This window comes from Eschscholzia californica, unplaced genomic scaffold, assembly GCF_041429995.1.
Source record: "Eschscholzia californica isolate CP2 unplaced genomic scaffold, dmEscCali1.0.p SCAF_5, whole genome shotgun sequence".
Classification (NCBI taxonomy): domain Eukaryota; kingdom Viridiplantae; phylum Streptophyta; class Magnoliopsida; order Ranunculales; family Papaveraceae; genus Eschscholzia; species Eschscholzia californica.
Window position 1 is genome coordinate 5536152 of NW_028238472.1, and position 11924 is coordinate 5548075.

The following is an 11924-nucleotide window of genomic DNA, read 5'->3' on the forward strand; positions in this document are numbered from 1 at the left end:
TGGTTTTCCATTTCGGTATATCTCCGGACTCAAATACACCTTAGTTATTGTCTGGATCATCAAACATGTCAATTCTCTCCTCTGATCTTTCCAACATTTTTTTTTATCATGGCTCCTTTTATTTGTGGATGATCTTGATCAACCTTGTTTACTTCTTTCTCCACTTCTATCTCTATCACAGATCCATATTTTTCTTATTCTTTTCATCAGCAGTTCTCATTGTGTTAAGATCATCCTCTGGGTGATCATAGTCGAGCCTGCTTCTGACAAACGGCTCATATATCTCGGTCCTTTGGACAACGTTTATCACATAATCGTTGAGTAAATCCATTTGTCCCATTATATGGATTATCGTTTTACCTGTGTTAATTTCTGTTTCCCTTTGGCTAATTCTCTACTCCATAACTCAGGTGGTTTTCTACGATATTCTCTAGCATACAGGAACAACTTCCATTGATCCACCATCGATTTTTTTCACACTTTGAGTTGTATTTCAACATTGATAAAAGAAAAATTTCTACTTTTTCAAGGTGTCTTAAATCTTGTGATTTAATCATCAATTTTTCTCATATATCTGTAAACCCAGTTTCAGAAATATCAAGTTTGGAATTGAAATTTTGTTCTCGTTTGCCCTTCTTCAAATCTACTGCGAATTGTCTCTTCTACATCACCACATTAGCCTATACAATGCTGTGGTTGCAGTTTTGGCCTCTTATGGGAGGATATTTTAGCTAGCTTCAAGCTAGCGCACTCTCTCCACCTGTCTCAAGTTTTTTTAGAAATCATTGTATCTTTATAATCAGTGTATCCTTGTATCGGATACAAGTGAATGGAATTCTTAAACTGTCAACAGAACGCATTTCCAAATGCTTCATGGGGTACTCGATCCTGGGCGGCCCAAGTATATCGGAGGCCCCAAGCTAAATTAAAAATTGGGGCCCCATACAATGGATATTAGAAAAAAATTAAATAAAATTTAAACAATGCAAAGGGTAGGAATCGAACCCTTCACCTTGTATCTAAGATCTAAACTCTTTACCATTAAGCTACGCCTTAAATTATGTTTGAAATTGGTTTAAAGTATAATTAGTTTTCCGAAAGTTACATACGAAATAGGAAATATGAGGCCCTTGATTATTTGGGGCCCTAAGCGACCGCTTTGATAACTTTGGTCACGGGCCGCCCCTGATCACATACAACTGTCTCCTCTTCAATATATTGAGATGACTCAATAATCTCCCAACTTTGTCATCAATGCCGATGTCGGAGTAATTATTGGTTTATTTTCCAAGTCTTCAACAATTCTGGCGATTTTTTCGTTGTGTTGTTTCTTTATCATCATTTTGGCTCATATCTATTTTTAGATTAGCATGAGTACTTTCTCTGTTCGGTTTTTGACTATTTTTTTAAAATCTTATTCGAAATTCAGAATCCGACCATTAACAACATCGGTAGATGTTTATCTACTTTCGAGATTGTTGAATCGTGTACTCATGATATTGTTGCTCCTTTCTTGAACTATAGATCATCTGCTGGAATCATTGTCATGAAGCCAATGATGTTCGATTCTTAATTCTAAATTCTGGCGGTCAATCATCTGAAGTTACTACATTTTGTACCTTTTTTTTTTTGAATTATTCTATCTTGAGAGCAAACGGTTTTTCTCTCTACACTTATTTCACTCATCTTGAATCAATTCAATATGATATGCAATCATTCAATGTTCGAATCGGGAATGACCAATGAAGTTCTTTCATGGTCTTCCTGATCGCTTCTCAATGATTCTTGGTCCCTTTCTTTTATTGGAACATTCTCAATTAACCTCTGGTATCAATTCTCCACAACAAGGATTTTTTTTCCTGTCCATTATGGAATCACAAAGAATAATCATTACACCATCAAGTTTGTTCCTGCCTTTTGGAAATTTCAATTCATCTTCTGAAAAGTTTAAGAGAGCAAGCATGTCTTCTTTTCATCTTGGTTGCATAGGTCTATTATCATTAGGTGCCTTGTTTCATGACAAGAACAAGAGAGGATTTTAAAAGATGAGTTTGTGGCCAATTGTAGCATTTAAGTGGAGAAGACACCTCAACCGGGTATACGTCTTCAAAATCTGGTTATTTTCAGCTTCTCATTGGCATTTAAGCGCATAGTACGTAGTAAATTTTTGTACGGAACTCTTGATTGTCTAAGTTTTGACTTGGTTTCTCTTTTGAATTTGAATAGAGTTATGAAAAGCGAAAGGGCTACTGGTCGTGGCAGAGGTCGTCGTAGTGCTCGCACCCGAGGAGGTGGTAGAGGTCGAGGTCGAGGTGCTCTGCCTGAGGAAAGGGGTTCTACAACACCAGAGGGTACACATGGACAGGCAGGGGGTCATGAGCCGCATAGGCAACCTCTAGTGGCTAATGTTGATGGTGTGGGGCAGAGACCATTTAGAGGAGTTCGTTATAATTGTCAGGAAGTAGGACACAGGTCTTTTGATTGTCCGAGGAGGACTAGAGCTCAGACAGGAAATCAGGGGCGTCATCATGAGCGTAAACCACAGGGCAGACCAGAGGGACGTGGGCAGCAGCCACAGTTGAATGCTATCGTTCCTAGAGATGACCGCGCACCTATTGATGTGGTGGAAGGTACATTCCTTATTCATACTAGAATGGGTAAAATTTTATTTGATCCTGGTGCCATGGGCACATTTATCTCGGTTTCTTTTGTTTGTAAGCTACCCATAGAGCTAGATCGATGTAGGAGATCTTTTTCAGTGTCTTCTGCTTGGGGTGGTTTGATTGTGATAGACCACATCTGTAAGGGGTGTATTATTAGATTGGGTGAGCGAGACTTCACTGCAGACCTTTTTGTGCTTGAGTTGGTGCGGTATGATGTGATTTTAGGCATGGATTGGCTTGCCTTATACCATGCACTTGTGAACTGTTATGCCAAGATAGTCACATTTTCTCTTCCAAGGGAAGAAGTGTTTACAGTGTCAACGTTGACTTGTCAGATCAGAGAGGTTCACCTGAGTCACGTAGAGCTAGAAGAGCATCCGGTAATGAGTGAGGGGCTTGATAGTATAGATGTGGTTAATGAGTACCACGATGTGTTCAGAGATGTACCAGGGTTGCCACCACACAAAGAGGTTGACTACTGCATTCAGTTGGAACCGGGTACTAAACCTATAGCCCGAACTCCTTATTGAATGGCTACGATAGAACTGCAGAGCTTAAGGACCAGATTCAGAAATTACTAGATCAGGGGTTCACACGTCAGAGTAATTCTCCTTGGGGTGCACCTGTTCTTTTTGTTAAAAAGAAAGATGGGTCGATGCGGTTGTGTATCGATTATAGTGAACTCAACAAGGTTACTATGAAGAATAAATATCTTTTACCAAGGATTGATGATCTGTTTGATCAACTGAGAGGGACCAAGTGGTTCTCTAAGATTGACTTGAGGTCAGGGTACCATCAGTTACGAGTCCGAGAGGAGGACATTCCTAAGACGGCATTGGTGACACGTTATGGTTCATATGAGTTTCTTGTTATGTCTTTCGGTTTGATTAACGCTCCTGCAGTGTTTATGGACCTCATGAATTTTTCATTGTCTTTATTGATGACATTCTTATCTACTCCAAGACTAAGGAGGATCACTTGAGATTGGTGTTAGAGAGACTGATGGAACATCAGTTATATGCAAAGTTCGAGAAATGTGAGTTTTGACAAGAGGATGTTAAATTCCTAGGTCATGTTATTTGTAAGGACAGAGTATTGGTTGACCCTTCTACTGTTGAAGTTGTGCTTAATTGGAAGCAGCCTACCTCGGTTACTGAGATTCGAAGTTTTCTGGGATTGGCTGGGTATTATCGACGGTTCATCAAGGGGTTCTCAAGTATTGCAGGACCTTTGGCGAATCTTACAAAGAAGGGAGTGGTCTTCTTATGGGATACAAAGTGTGATGAGGCTTTCAAAGAACTTAAGACAAAGCTGACTACGGCACCGGTGTTGATCATTCCAGAGAGTGGCACCAGATTTGTGATTTATACTGATGCTTCTATTCAGGGTTTGGGTTGTGTATTTTGATGCAAAAAGATAAAGTGGTTGCTTATGCTTCTAGGCAGTTGAGGCCACATGAGCAAAATTATCCAATTCATGACTTAGAGTTGGCAGCTATAGTGTTTGCCTTGAAGATTTGGAGACACTATCTGTATGGTGAGAAGTTCGATCTCTTTACCGATCATAAGAGCCTCAAGTATCTCTTCTCACAAAAGAAGTTGAACATTGGTCAGCGCAGGTGGCTGGAGTTGATGAAGGATTATAACTTCACGTTGCAATACCACCCGGGTAAGGCAAATGTGGTAGCCGAAAACCGAGGGGTATCGTGGCAACATTGATGATGAACCAAGCGAAGATGTTGGAGGATGTAGCAACATACGACATTGACATGGTTGGGTCAGGAGTTGACTCGTTATTTCTGGGTAATATGGTTGTTAGACCATCTTTGTTGAATCGTATTGTGGATGCCCAAATTGATGATAAGAGGTGCTAGAAACAGGTTTTGTTAATGCAAGAGATTGAGACTGAGTTCAGTACCGGGCAGGAAAGTGGATTGAGGTTCCGAGAGAGGTTATATGTACCGGAAGATTCGGTCTTGAGACGGGATATATTAGATGAAGCACACCGAAGTAAGTACACAGTTCACTCCGGGGGTAACAGGATGTACAAAGACTTGAAGAGACAGTACTGGTGGTCAGGGATGAAGAAAGATGTTGCGGAGTATGTGAGGAAGTATAACGTATGTCAAATGGTGAAAGCGGAAAATCGACATCCGTCGGGACTCTTGGAACCGTTTCCCATTCCGGAGTGGAAATGGGAGAATATATTGATGGACTTCATCACACGTTTACCACGTTCTAGTAGAGATTTTGACGCCATTTGGGTAATAGTAGACAGGTTGACTAAGTCGGCTCACTTCTTACCAGTAAAAACGACAGATACTGGAGATCGATTGTTATAACTTTACATCAAGGAGGTAGTCAGGTTGCATGGAGTTTCGATGTCTATTGTTTCAGATGGAGATTCGTCCTTTACTTCACGGTTTTGGAAGAGTTTCCAAACTTCTATGGGAACATTTTTACATTTTAGTACAACTTTTCATCCTCAGACTGATGGACAGACAGAGCGAGTTAACAGAGTGCTTAAGATATGCTGCGATGCTCAATACTAGATATTGGAGGGAGTTGGCAAGATCATTTGCCTTTGATGGAATTTGCATATAATAATAGCTACCAATCTAGTATTGGCATGGCACCTTTCGAGGCATTACACAGGAGACCTTGTTGGTCACCGTTGTGTTGGACAAAGGCAGGTGACGCTAAACTAGAAGGACCAGAGGTGATTCGTGATACTTTTGAGAAGATTACTTTGATTCGGAGTAGGCTCCAAGCAGCTCAAAGTCGTCATAAGAGCTATGCTGACAAGCGACGTAAGGATTTGGAGTTTATCGTTGGAGATGAGGTCTTGTTGAAGGTGTCAATAACCCTAGTAACCTTCACTACCTTGTATGTCTCAATTGAAAACCCTAGTTTTTATAACAATGAGTAATCATCTTTGATACTTTGAACAAATGGGGAGATTAACATAACCCCCTAGGGTTCAATCTACATTATCTACTAATGAATGTCCTTGTAAGACCATGCACATCCTTGTATTCTTTCTAAAATTCCATTATGTCCTTTCCACTCAATCTAACGGTTAGAATCAATCAATGTGGTAAAGATTTGGAGTCATTGAGATATGTACACTTTGAATTAAAAACAATAAACTTAAACAGAGAAACTGTTCCAAAATCACAGAAGAGTGATAGAAGTTGTAATTAGGTTTTCAAAACAAGGGTTTTTTTTTTCTTATTGATTTTGGATTTTTAGCTGTTTAATGGAAGATGGAATTGAATTCTGAAATGATTAAGAACCAGAAGGTCGATTTTGTTCCTTTCAGTTACATGCAAGAGTTTCGAAGTAGAGCTGGTTTGGTGACGGAAGTTCGTCGGAAAACGTTCAAGGTCCGTCCTTTTAGCCCTAATTAACCCTATTTTATTGGGGTATGGAGTGATGGTCTTCACCTTCAATCATACTGTTGCTCACTTTTACATTATGCCCTAATTTAGTCTCTTTGATTAATGGTAGATTGGGGTTTCTTGGAAAACTTTATAAAAACTAGTATGATTCTTGATTAATTTGATTGATTTCTATAGATTTGATATTGAAATGAAAAACAAAAAAAACAATCAATCAAATTCTGCAACTACACAACAAACTACTAGTACTACCACACCATTATCACAACAACCCAAACCCTTTCTTCCTCCTCCGTACACATTTTTGCCTCCACCCCATATCCCTTTTTATCCTCCTCCATGGCCTGCATTTCCCGGCGGTGGTGGTGGTGGTGGTTGGCCTGTTCCTTCTCCTTCTCCCGGTCCATCTCCTCCTGGGTATCCATTATCTTACCCATCTCCTCCTAGTGGCTTTCCACCACAACCCATTCCTCTGCCACCAACGAATTCAGGTCTTGGACCTCCGGGTTCCGTCCCAGCACCTCGACCTTTTGGGTTATGGCATCCTCCACCTGGTTCTTTCCCTCCACCGACAATAATGATGGGTCCAATCATATCAACGACGACTATCCAAAATCCAGGTATTCCGCCTACCAATTCTCAAGGTTCAATTGTGTCTCCGGGCAATTTACATAGGTCAACTGCCGATGCTCCAGTAGATCACCAGCCTTCCCATGTTGCCACAGTTCCACCTCTTCGCAGACGACCAGTCACGAGGCGATCAGCTGCACAGGATCAAATTGCTGCTACTAATTCGTCTTCACTAGTGCAGCCGCTGGAACCACTCACACCTTCTTCGAGCGCAAATAAAGCTTTTCAGAGTCAACAGATGAAGCTCCGTAAGGTGGGTTAGTTCTTTTAATTCTTCTTCTGTTTCCCTTGCTAAATGATACTATTAGTTTTTCGATATAACTTTTGCTCTCATGCTGGAAATGTTAATGTTCTGGTATGTAGTAGCGAGTCAGGAGCCTTGTTCCTTGATTTATTTATTGTCGACCTTTGTCTATTAGAATGTTGTACATTGCCATGGGTGAGATACGAATAAAACTATGTTCTCACATTGTCACTACTCGAGTCATTACGAGATTTCAATGTAATGATATCATATAGATCAGTTAAGAATTATCTACAGAAGCAAATTATGTTCTCATGTAAAGCTTAGTAATTCGTTTTGAGAAGCAGTCCCAGCATTTTATAGGTAAGATTTCAAACATCTAATGTATTCCTTTTTCCTAGTCATGAGTTCTTGCTGCATAATACATACCTATCTTGCATGTTTTCCTGGTATTACCTTGCTCACTGTATTGCTGTTTTGTGATTAGCGTAAAGATAAAGATGGAAATGCGAATTCTGGTGAAGATAAAGTAGAAGCCAGTGCTACTGTTGTGGATGGAAGTAGACAAGAACCAGTAAAAGACCTCGTGAAAGAAGATGTTGTCGTTGCTGAAACCAGTGGAATGAAAGACGATAATGTATCTCTCCCAAAACTTGGCTCTGAACCATTTATTGGTTTGCGGTTTAGTTCTGAAGATGAGGCATATGAATTTTATAATGCATATGCTAAGGAGAAAGGATTCAGTACTCGAAAGAGTCATATACAACGCTCTAGGGTTGATCGCAGTGTGATTTCTCGGGAGTATGTGTGTGCAAATCAAGGGTTTCGCTCACCAAATGACAGGCGTTATACAGGGAAAGTTGTGCGACCTCGACGTGAAACAAGGGTAGACTGTCGAGCAGCTATGAGCATCAAAAGAAGATCTGGAAAATGGGTTGTTGATAAATTTCATAAAGAGCACAATCATGGTCTTGTTGATCCTGCGAAAGCTGAGAAACTTAGATCACATCGAAAGATAACACACACTACAAAATCAGTGATTGACACACTCCATAAGTGTAGAATTGGACCATCTAAAATAATAGATGTGCTTACAAAAGCAGCAGCTGGGGAGAATACTGTTGAAATCAGTGGGCTAGACTTGATGAAATATGTCAAGAGAAAGCGAAAAAATAACATTCCTGTAGACTGCTATTCACTGCTTGAATACTTTCAGAGAACTCAAATGGTGGATACTGGCTTCTTTTATGCAGTTGAAGTTGGGGATAGTCGATCGATGAGGAGTATATTTTGGGCTGATAGCAGGTCAAGGGAAGCATACAAGCAGTTTGGGGATGTTGTGGTATTTGGTACAGCATGTCATACGAACAAAGATTTGTTTCCATTTGTTTCTTTCGTCGGAATGAATCACCACAGACAACCTGTATTGTTTGGATGTGGGTTGTTGGCAGATGAAACTGTAGAATCATATATTTGGTTATTCAAAACCTTGCTTAGAGCCATGTCAAATCGACATCCTACTTCTCTTATCATAAATCAAGACAAAACAATCGTACTCGCAATAGAAAAGGTTTTCCCAACAACTAGGTACCGTTTTTGTCTATGTCACATAGAGAAAATTGAGTTGGAAAATCTGAGTGACGTCTTTAATATGCACCCAGATTTTCAGGAAGAATACAAAAGTTGCATTTACAATAGTCAGAAGCCAGAGGATTTTGAATCAGGTTGGAGTGATCTACTCATAAAGTACAATTTGAAGGAGAATAGTTGGTTAAAAGGGATGTACGATCAACGCAACTACTGGGTTCCGCTCTACTTGAAGACTGTATTCTTCGCTGGTATGAGTACGACACAGTTAACTGAAGGCATGAACTCCTATTTTGATGGGTTTTTACATGAAGGAACCCCCCTAAATGAGTTTGTGGAACAATATGAGCAAGCTATAGGACGACGTCGAGAGGAAGAAACTGATGAAGATTTTATGAATATGTACACAAGTGCAGGTTCAACTTCAAAAAATCCAATTGAAGAACAAGCTGCTAAAGTTTATACAAGGAATATGTTCACGATGTTTGGACACGAATTTCTTGAGAGTTCTGGTTGCATTTTGCGGAAGGTCAGTGAGGAGGGTAGCATGAATAAGTACCTGGTGGGCAAGTACAACGACAAGGATGAAGAAATGAATGTTGTTATCTACAATTCAATTGATAATAGTTCAAACTGCAGTTGCCAGATGTTTGAGTTTGAGGGGATATTTTGCAAACATGTGCTTAAAGTGTTTCAAGATTTAAATGTCACTGAGATTCCCGTGAATTATATTTTGAAGAGATGGACAATGAGTGCTAGGTATTCTGGTTCTTTGAATAATGAAGCTAATAAAGGCATTTTTGAGAATCCAGCAACATATAGCGCTTGCACTTTGAAAGAAGCAGCTGTAAAATTTGTAGAATTTGGGACAACATCTGTCGAGAGAATTAGTGCTGCTGTGAACATCATAGAAGAGGGCATTAAAACTATTTCTCTGGTTAATTTGCCTACAGTTGAGTTACCTAGTGAAAATTTGGTGGTGGCTAGTATTCAGGAGGAAAAGATAAACGCTACTACCACCTCTGATGAATCTCCACCAGTCAAAATGAAAGATCGTCAAACACCTGCAAAAACAAAACTAGGAGTTAAGCAGGTTCAAAAGAAGAAAAGGAAGTGCAGTAAGTGCAAGGAAGTTGGACATTATACTAGTACATGCCCGAAGGTAAGGTTTATGAATTTGTATCTAGATTATATTTTACAAAATCCATTATATATGTTCTTTAAACCACTGTAAGTAGTATTCATTCTTAAATCTGTCTATTTGTACTTTTGAGTTGGTGGCAGGGACCCCTTGATCAGTCCCAAATTTCGGCCGAAGCTGCTGGGAGCGACTGATCAATCTCATATTATTAAGACCATTGCTCGGACTTTGTTTCATCTCCTACAGACCGAAGCACTTCCGATCTATCGAAACCAAAAGTTTGCGCTAAAAGCACAAAGATTCTCCAACACTGATTCTCTTGTAGTTACATGTATAGTTTCTAAATAGTATTTCCTATCTTTTCTCTTTCTTCTGTGTTATTTTCGGCAGTTAGCATATTGTGTTGTTCCTTGGTTATTTTTCAAGCAAGCAATTACTAGTAATCCCTGGATTGTCATTGTAGTGTTTCACAGATCTCAATTTCTGATCCATAAGTTATACTTTTCTCAAGTTGCAGCTGAAGTAGTAATTCTTAAAATTCGCCCCGTTTACTTGAACTCTAATTTTGTTGTGAAGCCTTTCTTTCATCCTAATGTGTTATTCCCACAGCATTGAGAGAGGTTCGATCCTCGATGGTGAGGTTCTGGGTCTTCTTTAAAAACCATGCTGACAAGTTACTGCAAGTTCGGTTGAATAAGGTTAGTATGTTTTTTAAGTTTGTAAGATTGTCTTGTTATCGCCATCTCCGTCAGAGCAAATGACTATTAGTTAATGAGATTGTTTTGATTTTGTGCAGTTATCTTTTTGAATTCTTATACTCTGAACGATATTAGCTTTTGAAGAATTTTTGTAAGAAGGATTAGTATCTGGGCGATTCTTGAATCGGCACGCTAGTTTAGTCTGAGGAGAGTGTTTGTTGACACCAAGGCCACGGAGTCTGACACTAACCGACTTTACCAGCTAAGTTTGCTTTATACATTTCCTCGTGTATATTTGGTGCTTCTGACAGGGAAAAAAGACAACTGGATCTTCAAAGAGAATTAAGAATTCCAAGGAAGAGATGATTGTAGCTGTGAAGGATACTCTATACCACTGGAGTAGAACCCTAAATTGGGTGAACTCGAAAACTTTTTACATGTTTTGTCCTCAATTGAGAGTTTCTAACTAGCAACATTTAACTTTTTGATTTTGTAGCTCTGTAATTTCTTTTCTCAGTAAAATGTAAGTACTTTCTTATTCGATATTAACACATAAAGGGAAAGAAAGTTAGGGCTTGTAATACGGAGCGATAATGGAATTTTATGATCTGCTTCAACAGATGGTAATCCAACTCTTCTTTTTTCCCTTCTTGGTTCAGCTTAAAACTAGCCAATGTGCGATTTTATGTTCGATGTAATTGTGTTCAAATCGATATTATCATTACATTAAACTAAAGTTTTATCATCCCTTCCCTATTTAAAAATATGCAAACACAAAACAAAAGGTGAGGTTGTGTCCTTTATCTCTCTTGAATCTAATTCACTAATTTTTGAGTCGTTAATCAGAAACATTATCTTCATTCTAAGTTATTTCAGATGATAGGTTCCTAATTTAAACTTATTTTAGTGTTTGATTCAAAACTACTCACACTGAGTTATAGACATGAGTATAATGATTCATGTGAGCTTCGATAGTAGATGTGTTATTGCGTTCTTTAGTTAAAAGCTTGTGGGCAAAAGTTCGAGTAGAATTTAGATAAACTCAATAACTACCATCTCAAAGACAGCTCTATAGGACTTATAAAGAACCTTTAACGCCATCTTATAGGCCATTATAACTCACTCGTTTTCAAATCTACTTATTCTCTACTTAAATAAATCAAAGATTTCGACTTTCCATGTGAATCCAACTTGGTACAAAAAGTTGATTAGAAAACTACTATTGTATTTGAGTTTGAAAAAAAAATCAGCAAAAAGGTCCTACCGGGAGTCGAACCCAGGTCGCAGGATTCAAAGTCCTGAGTGCTAACCACTACACCATAGAACCAGTTGATGTGTTAGGTATTACTTCTTAAGGTATTTATTTTGTGACGAAGAACAGGTTCATGGTATTTTTTTTCGTTGAAACCCAGCCGTAGACCTTGTAGATAGAAGATGTATACATGCCACACATAGATATTATGACTACTTAGGTCGGAATATGAAGTCCGATTTTGACGGAGAACTTCCTAAAGCTTGAGCATAATGATGGAAAGGAGCAACGGACTCTTAAGCTTTAACA

At 39.0% G+C, this 11924-nt stretch overlaps 1 protein-coding gene and 1 non-coding gene across 3 annotated transcripts; one reads left to right on the forward strand and one right to left on the reverse strand.

Annotated features, from left to right (window-relative positions):
• The first annotated feature begins 5489 nt into the window (after positions 1 to 5489).
• LOC147536533 (protein FAR1-RELATED SEQUENCE 5-like) lies at positions 5490 to 10175 on the forward strand. 2 transcript variants are annotated; one of them, XM_086639667.1, is made up of 3 exons: positions 5490 to 6946; positions 7425 to 9686; positions 9809 to 10175. In XM_086639667.1, the coding sequence occupies exons 1-3, from the start codon at positions 6254 to 6256 to the stop codon at positions 9857 to 9859; spliced, it is 3006 nt and encodes a 1001-aa protein (XP_086495793.1). In that variant the 5' UTR covers positions 5490 to 6253; the 3' UTR covers positions 9860 to 10175. The 2 variants fall into 2 exon arrangements, with proteins under 2 accessions (XP_086495793.1, XP_086495794.1); XM_086639668.1 differs by having other exon boundaries at positions 5666 to 6946; positions 9799 to 10175.
• A 1443-nt stretch (positions 10176 to 11618) lies between these two features.
• Positions 11619 to 11690, reverse strand: TRNAQ-UUG (transfer RNA glutamine (anticodon UUG)). Its single transcript has one exon. It is a non-coding gene; the product is annotated as a tRNA-Gln (tRNA).
• Between the last annotated feature and the right edge of the window lie 234 nt (positions 11691 to 11924).

Coding starts and splice junctions, on each gene's coding strand:
- LOC147536533 (XM_086639667.1), top strand. CDS start 6,254: ATGAAAAACAAAAAAAACAATCAATCAAATTCTGCAACTACACAACAA. Junction 6,947..7,424: donor AACAGATGAAGCTCCGTAAG/GTGGGTTAGTTC, acceptor TTTTGTGATTAG/CGTAAAGATAAAGATGGAAA. Junction 9,687..9,808: donor ATACTAGTACATGCCCGAAG/GTAAGGTTTATG, acceptor AGTTGGTGGCAG/GGACCCCTTGATCAGTCCCA.